Source organism: Panthera uncia, assembly GCF_023721935.1.
Source record: "Panthera uncia isolate 11264 chromosome C1 unlocalized genomic scaffold, Puncia_PCG_1.0 HiC_scaffold_3, whole genome shotgun sequence".
Lineage (NCBI taxonomy): Eukaryota > Metazoa > Chordata > Mammalia > Carnivora > Felidae > Panthera > Panthera uncia.
Window position 1 is genome coordinate 23,826,512 of NW_026057584.1, and position 23,369 is coordinate 23,849,880.

Genomic DNA, 23,369 nt, shown 5'->3' on the forward strand with positions numbered 1-23,369 from the left:
TTAAATCTCCCTGTGCTCCCAATATTATATGATGCTAACTAAATACAGTGTGTTTTCTTCTCTGCCAGAAGTTGGCTGCTGATCATTCATTACAGCCAAATCTTAAAGGGTAAAAGACTAGTCCCTACTCCCCACTGTTTTTTTCTTACAGTTTTCTGTGGTTTAACTTTAAAATAGATTTGCATAAAATTGAGTAGGATTTGTTTTCACAAACCTTCATAGCACCACTATTACTTCTCTGCAACTATCTGCTAACCTATTTTTTTTTTTTTTAACGTTTATTTATTTTTGAGACAGAGAGCGACAGAGCATGAACGGGGGAGGGTCAGAGAGAGGGAGACACAGAATCTGAAACAGGCTCCAGGCTCTGAGCTGTCAGCACAGAGCCCGACGCAGGGCTTGAACTCACGGACCGTGAGATCATGACCTGAGCCGAAGTCGGACGCTTAACCAACTGAGCCACCCAGGCGCCCCATGCTAACCTATATTTAAGAGGTAGCTTTGGGTGGCTTAGTTGGTTAAGTGTCCAACTCTTGGTTTTGGCTCAGGTCATGATCTCACCATTCGTGTGAGTCTGAGCCCCACATCGGGCTCCACACTGACATTGTGGAGCCTGCTTGGGATTTTCTCTCTCTCCGCACTCTCTGCTCTTCCCCCGCTCACGCACATGCTCGCTCTCTCTCTCTCTCTCTCTCTCTCTCAAAATAAATAAAAACTTAAATAAAACACAATATTAAAAAAAAAAAGAGCCTTGATAAAGACATTTTCTTATTTTGTACTCTTAGGTCCAGATATGCAGAAGTTTACTTAAAACACATTCCCACTTAAGAGTATTTTTTTAGGGATGCTTGGGTGGCTCAGTGGGTTAAGCGTCCAACTCTGGATTTTGGCTCAGGTCATGATTTCATGGTTTGTAGGTTCAAGCCCTGCATCTGGCTGTGCACAGTGTGGAGCCTGCTTGGGATTCATTCTTTTTCTTTCTTTCTTTCTTTCTTTCTTTCCTTTCTTCCTTCCTTCCTTCCTTCCTTCCTTCTTCCTTCCTTCCTTTCTCTCTCTCTCCCTCTCCCTCCCTCCCCTTCTTTCTCTGCCCCTCCTATACTGGTGGACACTTGTTCTGTCTCACAGTAAATAAACTTAGAAAAAAAAAGTATTTTTTATAAAACTCTTTCTACTGTATTGCTGAACACCAGTAAAATTATAACACAATATTGAATTTTTCCTCCCTCACCTTTGCTAATTAGTACCTAAAAGATATTTTTTACACTGGAATAGAAAATGGGTTTAAGGTTACAAAACCCTGGTTACTTGATTTAATTGCATGCCTTAAATTTTGATTACAGTCATTGATAACATTTTTTTAAAAGTGAAAGGATATCAAGTTTTATAAATAATTAATAAATCAGAACCCCCTAAAGAACAATAATACTTTGGTAGTGTTTACTAGTGTTTGACATGGAAAAGTTTGTTTTCTAACAATAATTTTTGAATAGTATAATTTTATTATTTATGGAAATATATCAGATTAACATGATATTATTTTTTCAGTAGCATATAATTCCTGTGAATAACTCCCGTATTTTATTCCCCACTTCTTAAGATTATAACAGAAGAAATCAAAACTTTCTTACTTTGGTTATGACAATGCTGTATCCTTTTTCTGAAATACTCTCCATTCAGAAAAAATGCTTGTACAATAACCATCAGTGTTTGAGGTTTTGTTTTTTTAAAAGTATCTTCACTTATGAGTTATTTAGAGCTTATCTACTTGTCTTGATGCTGGATATTTTTTTAGAATTGCTTTATTTATTGCAATATGTTAGCTAAATTCAAACATCTAACAATTACACCCTTACTTCTACTTTTGCTTTTTGTCACACTCAAAACAAGATGACTGGCTGAAAAAGGAAAAAAAAACACATCTTTTTACATGTGGAATTTAAATGATATTCTAAGAGGGAGTAGGAAGAGAGGGGAAGAAGAAGAAGTAAAGAATTGGAATATATCATTAACAGTATACCAGCTGAATTTTTAGCCCAGTGATAAAATATCTACACTTCTTTATATAAGAGTACAGGAAAATAAAAGATACTCGTTTATATTTAAAACTTTATCCATTAATCTTAAGATTTACCACACAAATTATCTAATTTGCCTTATAAAAATTTATTACATTTTTATGGGAGTTTTTCATGAGGAATCAGTGAGTCAGTACTCCTGTTACAAAAATGATTTTTATTAGTTTTGTCTTTTAGATTTTTAGTTTAACAAGTAATTATAGTCCTTTCATTCCTAGAAATTTGATTAGTGTGCTTCTTACGTTATATATTGCTCCTTTTAATTGTCTTTATTATACCCAATACACTGGGGAAATAGTGTTTCAATTAAGTCTTGGACCCCTATTAATCAAAGTAATACTTAGCATACTTATTTTTTTTAACTCTAGGAGGAACTAGAATTGCATATTTTTTTCTAATTGCCATTTCAGGTACATGTCTCCCATACTCTAATGCTGTGTCCAAATTAAATATTTAACACAGAATAGAAGATTATGTATTTTTAATATATGGAAACTTGTATAGTATATATGCATTATAAATTGTAAGGAGGAAAAAGTAAGTAGGAAAGGATTCGTAACAAAAATCATTTATTGCTTAAAAAATGAAATCTTTTAAAACATACGAAAATTAAAAATCCTAGTGTCCCAAGGAAATCTATTGTACTCTAAAAAAGCCAAGTAAATATTCCTTACCATTCATATTTTGAAGATGCTTGTTTGTTATAACACTAAAGTATTGTTCAGAGATTTATTAATAAAATATAATTGAGTAAGCAGATCAGTGTAGGAATTATTTGATTTTTTTGTTCATTTTATTTTTCAAAAATAAGTCCTTTGAGTTTTCAATAAGACTTGCTATAGTATTTCAAGGAAAACCTTAGCTTTCAATTAGGCCAATAGTTATTGTATAATTCTTTATTCAGATCACCTAAGAATAAATACTTTGTAAAATTAGGTTATGTGATACAACTCTGGAGTTCTAACTGTTTGAAGAGACCTCCAGAGCCTTGAAGTCTGCATCTTTTTACTTATGGTCATTCTGAACAGTTATCTAGTTTATTTCCAAACACCTTAGGAAGGCTGATTTTTACAATATTACTTTGTAGCCTATTATTCAGTGTTTGACAGTTTTAACCTAAGAACTTTGTGCTTTATGTCGAATTGTCAGTTTAAAACTATTTTGTCCTATAAAAAGCAGCTGGACCAGATGTACCATATAAATATCCATCTGTTAAAACAATAACTTCCCCTCACTGTACATTTTTTTCTACCTGTTATATAAGGACTGCCTTTTTATTTTTTTTAGACCCTGGAATCCCAAGGTCTATATTCTATCCATAAAAACAGCTCATAAGTATTGAATAGTTGTAATTAGTTCCCAATACTGATTTTTTTTAAACATTATCAGTTATATACTGTACTGTTATAAACTCATTTACATGTTTGCCATTATTTTTAACTCTAATTTCTGTTTTGTTCAGCTGTGCTTTTAACTATTATGAGAAAATACCTATAAAATATTATGACTCAGCCTGCTTTTGAATATATTTGAACATTTACCTTTAGGAGAATGTTCAACCAACCAAGTGGTATTTTTAAGGTATAAACGACATGCTCTCAGAGAAACTGATAAGAAGAGATAGCTCTTCATCTTCAAATTTGTTTAAAGTAAAGCTCAAAAGCAGTATCTGACTTGGAGAGATAGAACTAACTTTTGTCCCTATTATTAAAGAAACAACTTAAGGTCAAATACTCTAGTTTTAAGTCTTTTCACACGGGATAGTCTATTAATCCATCCTAAGAATGAAATGCCTTCAAACATATTGTCATTTCTTGCCACAGGATTCACTGTCACAGGCACATCATCTCCTTTAATTACTGACTGATCAGGAACTCCATAAACTAGAAGGGATTCTAAAGTGCATATTGCTTTTTGTAATCACGATCCATCTTGTATTAAATTATCTTTCCCTCTTGTGTCTCCTTTTGTTTTCTACCTTTTTCCCCCATTCCTTCAACGTTTGCTTCAGTATTACTTCAGCTTTTGAAGTATAGACCTTTGAATATTAACAATTTGATTATTTGTGAAATGAGTGAAGAGTAAAAAATGTCTGAAAATTAGGTACTTGGCTAAAAGAGTATCATTATCAGTTATTTTCATATTGACGTTATTTTGAAACTAGATTATCATGACTTTTCTACCAGATATGCCAAAGAGACACATTTAAAAATTACTAATCCATGGCCTAGTATAATGATAGACATATTGGATTAAATTATTCAGAAATTGAATCCAGTGTGGCTCATTCATAATAGTGATGGTGCATTAAGCGTAGTATAATTTGTCCTGCAGACTTCCCGTGAGAAGGAACTGTTTTCACCTGATTGTAAACTTGGCACCTGGCCCACTTTCTGGGTGATCTCCCAAGTGTGAACTTTCCCCACCCTCCACCCCCCTTTCCTTCCTGGAGGTGCTTGATAGAGGTGGATTACACTGATAGTACACAAGCAGTGTCAGTTGCACACATGATTTGCATAACTGTGCTGTGCTGATTTCACCCAAGTCCTGATAATGATGCCCATGGTACCTCTCTGTATGCTTTGCAATAAACACGGGAGAGAGGGAATGGGATTAGTATTTTCATTCTGGACTCTGAAACACACCCTTAAGGCACTGCCCATTGAAATATGATCAGGAGAGAAAAGCCACTTTCAGTCAAGCTAGCTGGTAAGACAATCCATGTGATTTCTATCCAGTAAGTAGAACACTTTTCTTTTCCAGACCAATAATCATTATATACTCTACCTTATACATCCCTCAGAAATTAAACTTCTTGAAATATTTTTAAATGTTTATTTTTGAGAGAGAGAGCACAAGCTGGGAAGGGGCAGAGAGCAAGGGAAACACAGAATCCGAAGCAGGCTCCAGGCTCTGAGCTGTCAGCACAGAGCCCACCGCAGGGCTCGAACCCACAAACTGTGAGATCATGCATGACCTGAGCTGAAGTCAGATGCTTAACCAACTGAGCCACCCAGGTGCCCCAGAAATTAAATTTTTTGTGTATGTGAGATTAAATTTTTTAATAGCATATATGATCTCATCTTTTTTCAAATAGCAGTTGTCATGCTTCTTTAAATTTCAAACACTTATTTCTAGAAGGAATTATTAAAGAGAAATCTTCTATAACCCATACTCATGTGATATAGCACTTAAGTTGGGTGAGGGAGTTTTTAGATCAGTTTACTGCTGGAACATTTCCTCCTTATCTTTTTCTCTTGTCAGGAATTGTAAAGAAATAGGCAAGAATCATGGAGGCATTTCTCATTCTTCTAAGTCTTCTATAGACATTGGTCTCATTACCAAGTTGACTAGCACAGTTTTGTACCCTGCATGGATGTTGGTGTGGACAGTCTGAATTTGTGGCCATTTCACACTTTCTCTTCCACATGCCTGAGTCTGTGGGCCTAGTACTCTTGGAACTCATGGCAGAAGTGGAAGGGCAGCATGCCAACTTTATTACTCAGTGTCCAAAAGGGCACATCACACTGTTTTTTTTATTTTGTTTTTTTTAAGGATTTTTTTTTTTTTTTTGGTAAGCTAACCTCCACCCTCTCTTATTTTCCTACTTGATCCGTGTATGTGAGTCAAAGAAACCTGTTCATCCACAGCCTGTACTGTCTTGCCAAATCTTGTAAGAAAACTCCCAAATGGTTAAAAAAAAAATCTTACAAATGAGGCATATAAAAACCAATATCATTCATTATAATCATATATATTTAGAACATAATTAAATTTTTATTTGTTTTAATGTTTATTTTTGAGAGAGATAGAGTGCGAGCAGGAGAGGGGCAGAGAGAGAGAAACACACAGAATCCGAAGCAGGCTCCAGGATCTGAGTTGTCAGCACAGAGCCCAACACAGGACTCGAACTCACAAACTGTGTAATCATGAGCTGAGCTGAAGTCAGATGCTCAACCGACTGAGCCACCCAGGTGCCCCAAATTTTTTTTTAAAGTATCAGAAATCAATCTATCACAGTAGTAATCCCTTTAATTTGTACAGAAATGTTATGATAATAAGTATATAGATAAGAATACTAGGGGCCCCCTGTGTGGCTCAGTCAGTTAAGCATCTGACTCTTGATTTCCACTCAGGTCATGATCTCACGGTTCATGAGTTTGAGCCCTGCATCGGGCTCTGATTTGTCAGCTTGGTTTTCTATCTCCCTCTCTGTCTCACTCTCTACCCCTCCCCTGCTTGCTCTCTCTCTCTCTCTCTTAAAATAAAATTTAAAAAATGAAAGATCCTAAATTCAGCATCTCCAAGAAGAGATCTTACTCTGTTTTGCCTGTGGCTCCCTTATACTGTATCAGATGAATGAATGAATCTGTGGGTGCTTTCAGTTGAACCTTCTTGCGTTAACTACAAAGTTAAAGATTTGTAGAGGTCAGTGGTGATTATATGTATTTCCTAGTAAATGATAAATGTCAGTCCATTACAAAAATAAAAAGTTAATGGCTAATATTTAATGGGCTGTTATCTTGTAAAAAGCACTATTTTAAGGGCCTTATTTTACAGATAAGGAAAATTAAATCTACAGAGGGTGAGCATAGCATAATGTATAAAGAAACTGAATCAGTATGTTGTACATCTAAAACTAATATAACATTGGGTGTTAGCTATACTCAAGATTTTTTATAATTGAGTAAATAAATAAATAGGAGAGATGCTACCTAACATCCCCACAATTTGTAGTTTTAAGTATTATATGTATGGTTCTTTATGTAAAGTTTATTATTATACTTTTGCCTAATTTTTTTATTCATATTTTACCAACAGTGTATACCTTGGATTAGATTTTAACCATACAACACATATACACACATCCACACACCAAAGTGCTCAATATAACAAAACTAAAGGATATCATACTGAAATAAATATTTCCATAATGTTTGAGGACATACAGAAATTTAGAATAAAATAAATCTAATAGCATTATAAATTATAAATCTCAAAGATTTGTGAGAGTACTTTTTAAAAACTTGGGCTCTGATCTAGTAAAAATCCTGCCATTAAAACCACATACGCATATTTTTTGCAACTTTTACTCAGGAAGAGCTGGGATATAAGCTGTGTTTTACTTGACCCCAAAGCCTATGATCTCAGCTACCATACATACTCCTGCTTTCCAATCTGTTCTCTATATAGCAGCCAGAATTCTCTTTAGTAACTCAGTTTAAATCATGTAATTTCTCTGTTTAAAATCTTTTAATGGGTTTCCATTCTCATAAAATCAAACTGCTTATCATGGCCAGTGGAAGTTCTTCTCACCTTTTCTGTCTAGTTGTATACCACTCTATCCCTCACTCTGTTTTTTTACCACCCTAGGTTCCTTTATTCCTTTATACTCTTGGGATTTTGCAGTGATGATCCTAGAAGTCTCTCCCTTCGGTTCTTTCCCCTGTTCTTGGTATGGATGCCTCATTATCCTTGAGATACTTGCTTAAATGGCATCTCCTTGAAGTGACCTTCCATAAGCACCCTACCTAGAGCATCCCCCTAGTTACTCTTGATCTTGCTGTCTCTATCTTAAAGTCTTATAGAGCTTGAATCAGATTCTGTACTTATCTTGGTTTTTTGGTTCAAGTACATGTTGCCCGTCTCTCCCCACTGTCATCTGAAGGTAAGGTCTGTGAGATCGTGGACCTCCTCTGTCTTATTTATTAATGTATCCCCAGCTCTTTGAATGGCGGTTGGCACATAACAGATAACAAAAAGGTTTTGTCAATTAATTGAAAAAATAATATACATAAGTTGAAAGACAAGATAATATTTTTATTTCATTCTTGAACAGCCACAATTTTTTACTGATGGGATTGTGCTCCTTGTTGGATACTGAACAACTTCCCACATCTTAGAATCAGATTGGATACCTCCACTCTCATTTGCTGTTCCACATTTATTTTCACACAGTACTTGCTTTGTGTTGCCGCAGCTCCTGAAACCTAGCTTCACAAAGATATGACGTCATTGAAAAGAATGTAATATGATATGTTGAAACTGAGCAAGTAGTTTGCATGTCTGAGGAATTTTGAATATTATTATGTCCCTCAAAAATTTTAAATATCCTGGGTTTATCTTACTTTAAAATATCCTTCCCAAGAGTTTGCTTCAGTGTCCCATTATAATTTAAGGATCACAGGCTTAGCACATTAGAGAATTACTGTTTTAACCAGAGTACCGATTGAGAGTATGGTGAAATGGCTCTCTCGTACACTAGTAGCATGAATATGAATTGGCAAAATCTTTTTTGAGGCAGCAATAGAGCAGTAGGGATCAAGAACATTAGAATTGTTTATATAGAGGGTTCATACAATAAAAATAGACAACTAATTTCAGACAAAGTATAACTTATGGATACTCAAAAAAATGATCAGTTGCATTATATTTCAGTGCCCATCTTTCTTCAGATTAATTTATAATTCTGTAAGCAATTGCCAGGTAAAATCACATTAAAAAGTTCCCATTTTTTGCATTATAAATATTCATAGGACAGTGGGTGCTTTTAATTTTATTGAAGGAAAATGAATGTGATATATGCATAACGCTGTTGCTGATTTTATATGTATCATGACAAATGGTAAATATATTTTCTGTATATAGATGTGGTTTTTTGCATGTTTCTGTATGTGTAAACATACATACATCTATATAAAGAATAAAACATTTACCACATGTATTAGTGCTATTGTAATTTGTTTTATAGGTTTCACTAGGATAACTCTTGAAGTGACATATTTCAAGAAAACATAAGTGAACAAGACTTGATTGTGCTATATACCTTCATAACACCCTATGAATTTATGGTAAACATTCCTATTTCAAAATTATTTATGGCTGTTTGCTTTGGTCTTCCTTTTGGGTAGGTATATGGGGTTTTTAGTACAGGGGCAGGTATTTAGTTCTGATTCCTTATAATGACAGATGGAGAAAATACTAGCAAATTTTTTCTAATTGAAAAGTTGTCAGGATTATCAAATTTTCTTCATTGCATCTTCAATTTATAATTTATTGCTCAGGTTAGTTGAGTAATCTGTATCTATAGCTCTGACAAATTATACTGATAGTTCTCTTTTTGTTAGTGTAGGATTTTTTTGAGAGACAGTGTGTCAAAGACTACATATTAACTTTTGAGATAGTTGGGAACAGTAACCCTGCTCTCTTTTGTCTTAGAATCTTTATTATACTGTATACTATTATTTATTATAACACATATTATAGAATTTTAGACATAAGAAACTTCATTTCACTTACTTGAATTGTATTGGTAACAAAACTTACAAGGTTAGTGTGACTTTCTTGGTATTTAGTACAATTACATATATAGCTTTTGGTTTCAAACATGATGAAATATTAGGAACCAGATTTATCCCCTGCTCTGAACAATTAGAATACCAGGCAAAAATATATTAAATGACTTTTAGACATTGAACAATGGGCACTGCAGGACTAGGATTCCAGAGAGTAGAGAAACAAAGGTAGAGAGTCCTCTAATTATCTGAGCCTCCTTCCTTGAAGCAGTTTCCAGGCCATGCTTAGGAACAGGAAACCCAAACAGAGCCACTCTTGCTGAATTGAGGAGACACATTAGAATCCAGTAAGATCAATGGTCTAAGAGTATACAGGAGTAGCAGGCAGTGTATCAGGAGGAAACTGCACAGAAAAAAAACTCTGGAGTTTTGCAGAATCCTCCTTGACTCTTTGGCTTAATAGTGATCTACCTATGTGTATGAAAAAACTACTTGCATCTGGGAAAAGGAATGGAAGAAAGCAGAAAGCCAAACAATTCCTGGAGCTCATGCAGCAATAGGAATAGTCCCTGCTGTCCGGCCAATGTGGAAGGACTGTAATAGGTCACTGAGTAAGATCCTCAAAAAGCTTATCGCCTTTGTAACTCACCATGCTCTAGAACTGCCTTGAAGCATAAAAGCAAACATCAAAAAGACTGAACCAATTCCAAGTAATGTAACGGCAGACTGGTACACGTGAACCACAGCTTAAAGAAATGCAACAAAATCTAGAATCTATTAAGGTAAAATTCACAACATCTAGAATGCCATTAAAAAATTAACAGATATGCATTGAAGGCAGAAAATATTACCAATAATCAGTAGAAAAACCAGTTAATAGAAACAGACCCATAAATGCCAGATGGAGAAATTAGCAGACAAGGTTGATAAAACAGCTATTATAAATATATGTTCAGAATATAAAGGAAAATGTGAATGTGATGAGAATAGAAGTGGTACTAAAGGTAAATGTGTTTATATTAGAAAAGAAAAAAAGGTCTCAAATCAATTAATTAAGCTTCCTTAAGCAATTACAAAAGACAAGCAAATTAAATCTAGAGAGTGTAAAAGAAGGAAATAATAGTAATAAAGGCAGAGATCAATGAAAGAAAAAAACAGGAAATGATACAGAAAAATCAATGAAATCAAAGTCTGATTCTGTGAAAAGATCAATAAAATATATAAACCTCTAGCCAAGATCAATCAGTACAAAAACACAACACTCAATTTACCAGCATCAGATATGAAATTGGGATGTCCCTAAACCTCCTATAGCCATTGGAAGTATAATACAGGGATATTATGAGCAAACGTTATGTCAGTAAATTTAAGTGGATGAAATAAATTCCTTGAAATATAAAATTTATCTATGCTCACTCAAAAAGAAATACTTATGAATAGCCTTATATTTATTCCAGGAATTGAAACTATGGGTAAAAACCTTCCCACAAAGAAAACTCCAGATTACTTCACCTGGAAATTCTGTCAAACATTCAAGGAAGAAGTAATTTAAGGAAACATCAGGGAACAAATTCTTCCAGAAAATAGAAGGGGGAAAAATGCTTCCAAACAAATTATTAGTTCAGCATTACCCTGACACCAAAACCAAAGACAGTGCAATAAAAGAAAACTATACAGTCATATCTCTCATGAACAAAAGATAACCTATCACCACCAACTGGAGTGTATGCCAGGAATTCAAAGTTGATTTAGCAGTGGAAAAATATCAGTGTAATTCCCCATATTAACAACAACAACAAAAAAAGACAAGAAAACATATAATCATCTTCACAGATGCAGAAAAAGCATTTGACATAATTCAGTATTTATTCATGAGAAAAAATTCTCAGCAAGAGAACACAAAGAAATTCCTCAACATGGTAAAAAGCTACTTTTGAAAAACTTTGAGCTAACATCATACTACTAATGAATGAAAGTTTACCTTTTAGGAACAAGGCAAGAATGTCTGTTCTCTCTACTTCTATTCAGCGTTGTGCTGGGAATCTTGTTAATGTAGTATGGCAACAGAAAGAAGTAAAGATACACAAATTGCATGGGAATAAGTAAACCTGTGTTTAGTTTTAGATGATATAATCACCTATACAGAAGAAAAACAAGGAACTCATGCCCCCCCCAAAATTAAAACTAATGAGGGATTTCATTAAGATTGCAAGAAGCAACATAAATATAAGGTAATCAAATTTATTTCTATATGCTAGCAATGGAAAATTGGAAACTGAAATTTAGAAAGCCATGTTATTTACTATAGCAGCCAAAATAAATAAAATTCATAAATTATGAAATATTTAGAGATAAATTTATGTAATTTTATGCAAGAAAAAGAAAAAAATTGCTGAGGGAAACAAAAGATCTAAAGAAATGGAAAGATGTAGTATGATCATGGTTTAAATGATTCAATACTGTTAAAATATTAATTCTCCTGAAATTAAGACTAACAGTTTAATACAATCCCAATCAATATCCCAGCAGGCTTTTTTGTAGAATTTGACAAACTGATTCCAAAATTTGTTTGGAAATGCAGAAGATCTAAAACAGCCAAAATAATTTTGAAAAAGCAAAGGTGTGTGACTTACACTACCTGATTTGAATACTATATTAAAAGTATCTGTTCTTTTGGTTTATGGGTAGACATAGGGATGAATGAAATAGAACAGAGAATCAAAAAATATACTCCCAATATATGATCAATTGATTTTTAACAAAGATATTAAGATAATTTAAGGAGGAAAAGATAATATTTTCTATAAATGGAGGTAGAACATTTGGATATCCGTATTTTAAAAAGAATAGCGGGGCACCTGGGTGGCTCAGTTGGTTAAGGACTGACAGCATGGAGCCTGCTTGGGATTCTCGCTCTCTCCCCACCTCTCTTTCTGCTCCTCCTCTGTACTTTGTCTATCTCAAAATAAATAAATACTAAGAAAGAAAAAAAAAAAAAAGAATGGCATAGGCTTTACCTTGCATATATACACAAATTAAGTTGAAATGAGTCACAGACCTAAATGTAAGAGTTAAAATGCAACTTCTAGAAGAAAACAGAAGAGCAAATTATTGTGATACTTGGTTAGTGTAAGATCTTTTGGATAAAAAAAAAAAAATAGGGGCTCCTGAGTAGTTCAGTCAGTTGAGCATCTGAATTTTAATTTCGGCTCAGGTTATGATCTCATGGTCTTAAGATCAAGCTCAGCATTGAGCTCTGGATGAGCATGGAGCCCACCTAGGATTCTCTCTCTCCCTCTCACTCTGCCCCTCCCCTGCTTGTTCGTTCTCTCTCTCTCTCTCTCTCTCTCAGAATATTTAAAAAATAAAGCATAAAATATTGATAAATTGTACTCATCAAAATCAAAAAAACTTTTCATAAGAAACTCCAATAAAAGGCAAGCCACAAATTCAGAGAAAATATCTGCAAAGCATATACAATATCTAATAAAAGACTTGTACCCTGAATATGTCAACAACTCTTACCACTCGATAATAAAAACACAATAAAAAAAAAAGTGGCAGAAGATTTGAACAGATACTTTAAAGAAACTGTGTCAGTGGCAAACCAAAGGAAATATATGAGTGTCAGATAGGCACATGAAAAGATCAGTCTTGTGAGACAACAGAACAACACAAATTAAAGGCACCATAAAATATCACTACTTACCTATTAGAATGGGTACAATGAAAAACTAACAATACTGTGTAGGCATGGATGTTAGAGCAGTTATTAACTAATATGTTTGTAGTGGAAAATGCAGTGATACAGCCATTTTGGGAAAACATATGAATGGTTTCTTATAAAGCCAATCAGATACCTACCATATGACCCAGCAATCCCTCTTGTAGGTATTTAACCAGGAGAAATGAAAACATTAATCTGCGCAAAGACTTGCTTGCAAATGTTTGTAGAAGCTTTATTCCTGATAGCCATAAACTAGACACAGCCCAAACTAGTGAATGGATAAACAAACTGTGGTACATTCACACAAGGAAATAAACTACCGATACATGCAGTAGCATGGGTGAATCTCAGAATCATTATGCTGAATGGAAGAAACCATACACAAAAGACTACATACAGCATGAATCAGTTTTATATGAAGTCTGAAAAAAGGCAAAACTGTAGTGACAGAAGCAGATCAATGGTTGCCAAGGGATTTGGTGCTAAGGAGGAAGATGAAATTTTTGGAGTGACAGACATGTTTTATAGTTTAATTGTGTTGGTTACACAACTGTATATACTTCCAAACTCCTTGAATTGTATACTTAAAGTGGGTGGATTTTATTTTGTGTAAATTATACCTCAGTAAAGCTGATTTTTAAGAATAAAAATCTACATGTATTATAACTCAGAATTCAGGAGTAACATGTCTTTATTTGTGAAGAAGATGGTTGCTTAGAAGAGCCAGTGAAAAACTGTTACCATGAGATTGAGCCCTGCTTCATCAAGTCAGGAAAGTGAGAACTCTAAAACGACTGCTTTCTGTCCACCTGCCTCTTTGTCTTTTCTCCAGTTGTTTCAAAGTTATAGCTGGGGGAAAAAGAAGATGACTTAATGGCTTTAGCTGTGTCCTGACAACATATTCCTTTTGTCACTTAATGTCATGCTGTGGAAATTGGGAAAGATAGACTCCCACAGTCAACACCCTGTCAAACCATTTGTCTTTTATTAGTGGAGATGATTAATTTCTATGTTGCTTTTTCTAATGTGAAATAACATCATGTAGTCCTCTTAAAAGACAGCAGCACAATTTGCAATTTAGGAGAAATGGATCAATGGAACTTTTTCCTCTTGAATTTTAGAATTCAGACACACAGGTTTATTTGAAGGAGAATTGATGTAAAGTTTACTTTAAACTGCATCATTGTCCTCAAAATATGGAATCAACATTCAGGAGTAAATTTTGATACCAAAATACTTCTTTTTTGGTATTAATACCAGTAACAAAATGATGCCTCATCCAAGGGTTTTCAGATTTTAATCCCAAAATTTCTTAGAAAGCAAAGTTAATTGCAACTCCTTTGATAATACAGTTAAGATCGTTATAGTAACATTAAAAAAAATATTCTTCACCTTAAAAAGAAATTTTAACTCAACTCCAAACTTAAAGAACATGATGATTTATGATTTTCTATAAAACCACTGTTTTCCAACTTCAGTATGAAAGCAATTACTTAGGTAGTTTGTTAAACATGCAGACCTTCAGGTGGCACCCCCAGAAATACTAGACCCAGCATGGTGCCCAAGAATCTGCATTTTAACAAACACACCAGGGAATTCTAACATGGGTAGCCTGTGGTTCATTTTGAGATCCATTGCAGATGGTTAAGCTAAAATATCTTTGAAAATAGGTAGGGGAGGTGCCGCCTGGGTGGCTCAGTTGGTTGGGCATCTGACTTCGGCTCGGGTCATGATCTCACAGTTCACGGGTTCGAGCCCCACATCGGGCTCTGTGCTGACAGCTGGGAGCCTGGAGTCTGCTTTGTATTCTGTGTCCCTCGCTTTCTGCCCCTCCCCCACTCATGCTGTGTCTCTGTCTCTGTCTCTCTCTCAAAAATAAACATTAAAAAAAAACTTTTTTAAAGAAAATAGGGGATTTTGTGTTAGAATACTTAAATAAGTAACAGTAGAAAAGAGGAGATATGCAATTTTACGTTTCCACAAATTCCCTGTTTTACTAATGTGTGATTACTTTTTTGATGGCTAAGCTTTCCTAATATATATCATGCCTTTTTTGTTGTCGTTGTTAGAGAATTACAATACATCTTTACGGAGCCATACTATACCAACAATAAAAGTGATATTGTATATTGCTGTTTAAACATGATGAAATGAAAAGCAACATGTCTCACTCCTTAAAACTCCACGAAAATCACAGTAGACATTTATAGAAATTTAAACTCATAAAATCAAAGACAATGAGAAAGGACAGAATAGCAGCCAAGAGGAAGATGGAAAGCAGATAGAGGAAGAGGTGGTAAGAGGAAGACCAGACTAAAACCTTTAGTGATTATAGAGGGGATTAAGGGATGAGTAGCAAGCTAACTGGCACCATAGAATCCTGAAAAGTGGAAGAAAACAGGACTACTGAAGTCAGGGATGGAGCTGTGGAGTAAATAGAAAGGAATTTAAAAATCTGTGTACAAAATTGTTAGACCATAGAGTTACTCTCACCCAGTACAGCCAGCCAGCTAATCCTCTCCTCCCCCTTACAGAAAAATAAATGTTTATTTCTTGGAGAAGTTGAATTGGAAATGTTGAGGCTTAGGGGCTCCTGAACAAGGAAAGGGTAAGGGAAAAAACAAAGGATTAATGCAAAAGACCACAGTTGAACATTTAGATTTGTGGCCCCATTTCTTGCCTTTCCAAATGCGGACAGCCAGCTTCTATCACCCTTGGGATTAGAAATTGGAGGCATCTTCTCTAACGAAATTGAAAGAGAAGACATGGGAGTCTAACAATAAAGAGGTTACACTGTAATAGTTCATAAACCTCACCTACGGTTCCTGAACTTCCAGTTAGCTTTTTAGTGCCTCCCTATTTAATATGAAAGAACAATATATATTCAGGCACCATTAATGTAAGAAAGTCCTCCAATACAGAGATCAACATAAAAAGAAAAAAGCTCAGAGAAAACAGACAATATAAAGAGGGAAGAAAATTTCTTTAAGAGAGAAAATGCTCAGAGAGAGAAGTTATTGTGCCCAAGAAAAAACAGAAGAATTCTATTGTTTTTAAAAAAAGAGTAAGAAAACAGGAAAGAGCTCTTAGAAATTAAAATGCATGCTAGCTAGAAAACATTTAGCAGAAAGAATCAAAGAAAAAGATGAGAAATTTTTTTTTTTTTTTGTCAAAAGGGTAAAGTCAAAATATTTGACATGGGGGGAAAGGCGAACAAATTTAAAGAATCAGTCCAGAAGCTCTAACATCAAACTAATAAACTCCAAAAAGAGCACAATAAAGTAGATTTTTATTAGATGAGGGGTAGGGGAGTCTGTGTATCTCAGTAAATGCCCTTTAGTACTATTTGATTTCTTCAAGTATGAGCATATACAATGATAGTAAAGTGAGAAATATTAAATAAGAAAAGGACTAAGAATGCTAACCAAACTAATTCAACATTATCATAATTCTATATACCCTAAGAAAAATCTGTTACCTCACTTCAGCAACTATTATTTCATAACATAGAGAAATGTTTAAAACATATTCATTAAAATAAGCAGAGTATAAATATAATGTATAGTGACATGATTTCCTAACAAAATGTGTCTTTGCATGTACAAGAAAAAATGCAAGAAAATGATAAAAATGTTAAAGATAGCTATCTCCAAATTGTATAATTACAAATATTTTTGGTGAATTTTCATATTTTCTATACAGATGCACTGCTTTGAAAGTTGGAAATTTAGGGAAGTTTAAGGAAAGCCGGTGAGAAAAAAATATTTAAAGTGTTAAGAAATGATGTTACTAATGAAAACCCCATGTACTCTTGCTGTGAACAAATCACCATACTAAACTTGTTGCAGGTTACAAAAACATATAAGACACTGCTCCAGTTTCTCAAGAAGGTCACAGTCTAACATGGGAGAGATCAAAATGAATGTATATATAAATAACCGCAAATACATGATAAAATGTTTCCTAGGTATGAGGGCCAATACAGTTATGATTCTTTAGTGGGAAAGATCACTTTTAGATGGAATGTGGTTTAAGGAGGTTGGGAATAGAAGGATGAATAGGATTTCAAGAGGGCCAAATTGTATGAAGCCATTCCAGAAAGAACTAAGACTCAAGTGTAAAAGCTCCAGGTGATTTTGGCTGGATCCTGGGGTAGAAGATGGGATGTATGACTTAGGGCCAGTTAGTATAGGGTACTGAATGCCAGGTAAAGGGATTTGGAATATTTGGAATTATTCAATAGAAGTTAAGAGTCAGTAAATGTTGTTAAGGAGAGGACTAAAATAATTATGCAAGAAAACAGCTGGTTTGAAGTCTATTGTGCCAGCCCACGCTAGTGATCATGAAGAACGGAACTTGCATATTGGTTGTGGGAATGAGAAAGAAGGATAAACTTGAGAAACATCAAAGGAGTTGAGTATATAGAACTTAGCAATTACTGGGATGTGGGAAAAGAGGTAGGAGGCAACAAAAGGGGCTGTCTTGTTGTGAGTCTGGATTATTAAAACATTGGTAACAGCGGCACAAAAGAACAGTCAGAATAAAGAAGTAATTTTGTGGAGGGGCACCTGGGTGGCTCAGTCTTTTAAGCGTCTGACTTCAGCTGAGGTCATGATCTCCCGGTTCACGAGTTCGAGCCCGGCATCAGGCTGTGTGCTGACATCTAGGAGCCTGCTTTGGATTCTGTGTCACCCCCTCTCTCTGCCACTCCCCGCGATCACACTCTGTTTCTCTCTTAAAAATAAATAAACATTAAAAAACAATTTTGTGGAGGGAGATAATTTTGGATTTGCTGAATTTTAGATTTCAGAGGAATATACATGAGGCAATACTCAAAAGGCATTTGATAGTATGAGGTTGAAGGGCAGTTACTCAGCAAATACATATTGAGTGTCTTCTATGTTTAATAACCACCACAAGCACTATCAGTTCAAACACTGAGTAAAACACCATCTCTGCCTTTAGGACAAAGCTCATTTTTTGGACTAGGGAGATGAATAGATACCGTATGGATAATTAGAATGCAATTATCTTATGTAATGCATCAACAGAGTATGGACAGAGTGCTGTGATTGCACAGAAAAGAAAACTCCATCTTTTGGTTCACCAACATCATTCTAAAATGGTTTAAATGACCAGTAGCTACTTACAAACATGGGAAATTATTCCAAGCACAGTTTGGACATTTCATTGAAATGAGGGCTTCACCTAGAGGGAACAGAGGGAGACTGTTAATTATAGTGAGAATAAAATCTGAAGTTACATATCTATTTGCCAGGTAGGAAGAGTCATTGAGAAGCCAGTGAGGGGAAACACAAAATATAATCCCAGAAGCTCAAATAGGAGATTCAAGACACATGAAAGTTTGATAGTGGCCAAGAAATTAGGAAGATTTAGAATCAAAGTCCACTGGCTTTAGTGATTCAGAGGCTACTGATGACTTTATAAAAATGTTTTAGTAATATCAGAATGGAAGTGTTTGAGATGGTGAGAATGTATTAATATTTATCAAAATAAATGCAAAATACTGGTCTTCTTCTATGAATGTATATGTTTTACATACTAACTCATGGTTTATAAGCATACAGATGAACTAACTCATCATAGAGGGAGTAAATGTAAACAGTATTTCTGTGAACTTGATTTTTAAGAAATACCAAAGGAGTGACAGGAGGGAAGTGGTCTTCAGGGGCTAGTAGAGCCATTAGGTCTGGCAAGGATTGCTGATGATGTTTGAAAATAATTTTCAAAAAAGTAGTAAGGACATGATCTAGACTTTGAAGGGGCTGAGTACATGAGAATAAACACGAGGACGACAGCAGTTCCTGGAAATTCTCAAACACTGCCTCTCCTCAACCCTGCTCCACCACCCCCATTATCTGATTCACTTTTACTTTTCCTTCAGTTATCAGCCAAAGTGTTCCTACCTCAGGCAGACCTTCCTATCCAACTTCATCCAACTAAATTTGGCTCCCCACATTATGCTAGCACACCATTCTGCTCCGTAGAATCTACCACAATTTGTAAGATCTTGCTTATATATTTGTTAAATGTCTGTCTTCCTCACCAGACTACCAGCTGCATGAAGATGATAGGCACCAAGAGAGTGTTCTCCACTTTACATTCCAGCCTCATCACAGTGTTTGTACATGATAGGCTTTTTTCCAATACGTATTAGATGAGAGACAGAGGGATAAGGTGGAGCATTCCCAGAGTACATGTCTTAGAGATAAAACAGAGGATATCAAAGTCCAACATATGTTGCCCAGTATGTGGATTGCTATAGTAGAGCACGGATCAAGATTTGGGGAAATTGAGGTTATACTTCTAGAAGAGTTTGCTCAACTTGGGATGAAGAGGAAAGAGCAATTTTTTTTTAAATTTTTTAATGTTTATTTTTGAGAGAGAGAGACAGAGCATGAGCAGGGGAGGGGCAGAGAGAGAGGGAGACAGAATCTGAAGCAGGCTCCAGGCTCTGAGCTGTCAGCACAGAGCCCGACGCGGGGCTTGAACTCACAAACAATGAGATCATGACTTGAGCTGAAGTTGGATGCTTAGCCAACTGTGCCACCCAGGTGCCCCAAGAGTGATGTTTTAAAGTAGATGTCAAAATGGGAGAAGCTTATGTAAAGGAGAATATAGGATAGACTTCAAAAATGAGGCTAGTAAAAAAAAATGAGTTTCAAAAACAGTAAAAAGTATACAGTCTTTTCTTCCTTGTCCGGTGAGTTAAAAGTTCCTAAAGGATTGTGAGCCAAGGGGAGTGTAAGGGAATTATGGTTAAATTAAGTTGAGAGGTCTCAGGTTTGCTTATATAAATAAGGGGAAGAAAGCATAGTAGGTTGATATGTTCATAGTAAAACATAGTATCCTAGGACACAATGCAATAAGAGTGACAAAGGGTAAGACAGAGATGAGGAAACTAGTTTACAGTGAGCTACAGGTAGACTTGTTCAGTGCAAATTCACCTGTTTCTAGAGAAACAGCAATAAGAAACTGCCAAATTAAGTAACCGTAATAGCAAACAAAAGCTTTTTGTAGTATGTAGTCCTGTATCTTAAAATGCAATTATGTATAAATATATTATTTACATGAATGTTTTTGACTAAAAGTATTTTCTTATAATTTTTAATGCTGTCACACAGCGATAAAGATTTTTCACAATATAGAGATACCTTAGTTCAATGTATAGAAATTCTTGGTTCTGAAAAATAGAAGTTAGTTTGCCTCATATTTTTAGAAATGACTAATCCTGCCTTGGATAGCTTTTATTTAACACCATTTTGAAAAATTATGACCATGAAATAAGTGACTTTATGTGTACCTCAAATACAATTTAAAAAATTGTGTGTGTGTTTTTTTTAGCAGTATAGTGAAATTTCTATGCAGCTATGAACACCTTGCCTTGTTACAGTATTTCAGTTCCTCTTGTGACCAGCGTCATAGCATGGGTTTGTAAGGTGACTGGAGTTAGAGATACTATCTTTGACTATGAAAAAGAGTGGTCTGTTTGTCCTTTGGGCAAAACAAAGTGATTCCTATGTCAGATGAGGGCCACTGACCTGATTCACACTGTGCTTTACTGATGAGGGCTTTGGCACAGACCAGCTGGTGTTTTATGTTTTTTCCTGTATTCGTTCAAAACCAAGAATTAATGTGCTCTCTGATATCCTTGTGACTTAACATACATTAAACATATCTCTTTCCGTAAATGTGTTTTCCTTCATCAAAGTTTTTTGGTTTTTTTTTTTAATGTGAGCATTGAAGTATTTTACCAGGTATATTGACATACGGCTCTCTGGTTACTAAGAAAATTCATTTCCTGAATGTGAAATGCATTAGAAAATGCTGCTATCATTGTATAACTAAATATGTTGGGGCTTCAGTGGTTACTGTTAATAATTCTGACTCAAAGCACCTAGTAGGTTAGTTCTTGGTAACCTAAGAACAGGCTGATGTGGGAGAATACACTTCTCTTCTGCAAAGTTTTGCATGTATGAATAGTTATTACCAAGGTGGAAAGAAAAGAGAAACTCTCTGCTTTTATCTTTACTTTTTCTCATCACTTGAATTCTTTTTAGTCTCCTTGGTGCCCATGAATAATCTTTTCATTAAACGATGACATTCAAGTTATTGCATTTTATTTTCTTCAGTAAAAATTTTCTGTCTTTATCCTCCCCCTGCAAAAAAAAATTTAAAAAAATTCTTACCATGTATCTAGGACACTCGTGATTTGTCTTTTGAATGAGTCAAAGCTGAGAGAATTGTGTAAGGGCAAATGTTAGTGTTACGAGTCAGATAATTTGAAGACTGATCATCAGCCCCTCATGATCTAGGATACAGTCAGAGCATGAATTTGATTCAGTATTTCCCCTATCTCCAAAGGTACGATCTACCTTATCTTCTTGCTCGCTTTTAGTCTTGTTAGAAATTTATTAGCTTTTCTCGCCTAAATCAGAGTGTGGAGGAGGAAGAGATTTGAGTCTGAAAGGCATATAAATGCTTCCTCCACACTATCAAAAGTCAGATATTAATTTTGCTTTGGATGAGACTGCTGGCACGCTAACCTCGCGTTCTCTTTGCAGTGGGTAAACCTCACAAGTGCAACTACTGTGGACGAAGCTACAAGCAGCGCAGTTCACTGGAGGAGCACAAGGAACGCTGCCACAACTATCTCCAGAATGTCAGCATGGAGGCTGCTGGGCAGGTCATGAGTCACCATGGTGGGTAGAAATGGCATTCACCATTTTCATTCCCCCTCACTACTTCTGTAGTTCTTTATGGGTTAAACAGTTCCTCTACCCTTGAGCATGAAGATGAAATCTTACTCTTTTTTTCAAACAATTTTAGATCGCGTTAACTTTGCCTGGGATTATCTTCTTAAGCACTTGAAATAAGTTGAGCTTTGGGACCCTTGACAAACAACCTATAGTGAGTTTTTAGGATACTCCCAAAGTATTTCTGATAACATGTGTTTGAATTAACATAATAATGGCAGCCGACCTTGAGTACACCAAAGGAAGAGAGCATTTACTCTTTCTCTTTCATTGGCTGTGCCAAGTAGTTAGAAATGGTTCTATGTAAGTCTGTAGGGTTCCTAAAAGAGTTGGTTGGTTGTGTATTTTCATTTCTCTTGGTAACTGATTAGTGATATAATTGATCTTTCTCTAATCAGCTTTGTGATTTATCTTGGGAATTACTCATTTTGCTTCCTACTAGTATAGGGAGCGATCTAGATTAAAATTAGGCACCCACTTCCCTCCACAAAAATCAGAACCCAAGCAAAACATCCTCATCTCCATAATATACAATAGCAGGTAGGAAGGTAGTTTCTAAGGTTTATCAATTAATAACTCTGTGTTACTGAAAAATTAATGTTTGTATATCAGCCTTACAAAGGAAAGTTATGAATTTCAATTCTTTAGATTTGGGGCATCTGTTTTGTCCTAATTATATTTTTATGCTGATTAATTTTATCCTTCATATAAGTACATACGGAAGTCTTATTGTTGCACTTCTATCTTTTATTTTAAAAGATTTAGTCAATATCAAATAGTATAATTGGGGAATGCTATAGTCATTTTTAAAATGTAAATATCTATTTAGCAACTTATATACAGCTCAAGGATTATTTGTGGGTTTTTTTTGTGTTATTTTATGTAGTACATACTGTGGAACTGTGTTTATTGGACAGCAAGTGATTATTTGTTGTCGAATTGGAAATTTAAAATATTTACTTTGCTACCCTGAATAATTGAAGCATTTCTTCTTGAGGGTAGTTTATATAATCTAAAGAATTATATAATTCTATTTGTTGAGAATGAGTACATTTATTTTTATATTATCATTATTAACAGTTTTAAAAACCTGTCTGTGCTTTATGTCTTAGTAAATTTGATAGTGCAAGCTTGCATCACCTGGGCTTGAGGTGTAGCATGGGGTCCAGAGCATGGAACTTAAAATGCTAAATCTCAGAGTCCAGTAAGCCTGGCCTGGCTGTGTGGCATCTGTGTGCGTCACATGCTTGGTATGAGAATTAAGTGGGACTGGATGTGAAATAAACCATTCTTTTCACTATTAGATTTCAGGGCATTAAATATTAAGAAATATTAAATGTTCCATACCCTATAAAGTTATGTTACTTATCAGCATTAACAGGCATTTGAAGTTTCGTTTGCCTACTTGAGCACACTGTTTCTGTTTAAATTGTTTTTAGAGGTGGTTTGAGGCAGGGTAACTGATGGAGGCTTGAGGGCATGCCGAAACTTAAGA

General features: G+C 35.0%; 1 protein-coding gene across 9 annotated transcripts in view; it reads left to right on the forward strand.

Moving 5' to 3' along the window:
- Positions 1 to 23,369, forward strand: part of IKZF2 (IKAROS family zinc finger 2) — a 162,442-nt gene that overhangs the window by 120,709 nt on the left and 18,364 nt on the right. For all 9 annotated transcript variants that reach the window (XM_049614983.1, XM_049614981.1, XM_049614978.1 and 6 more), the window contains one exon: positions 21,683 to 21,820. In XM_049614983.1, coding sequence (XP_049470940.1) covers positions 21,683 to 21,820 — 138 coding nt within the window. The remainder of the gene's footprint in view (positions 1 to 21,682; positions 21,821 to 23,369) is intronic.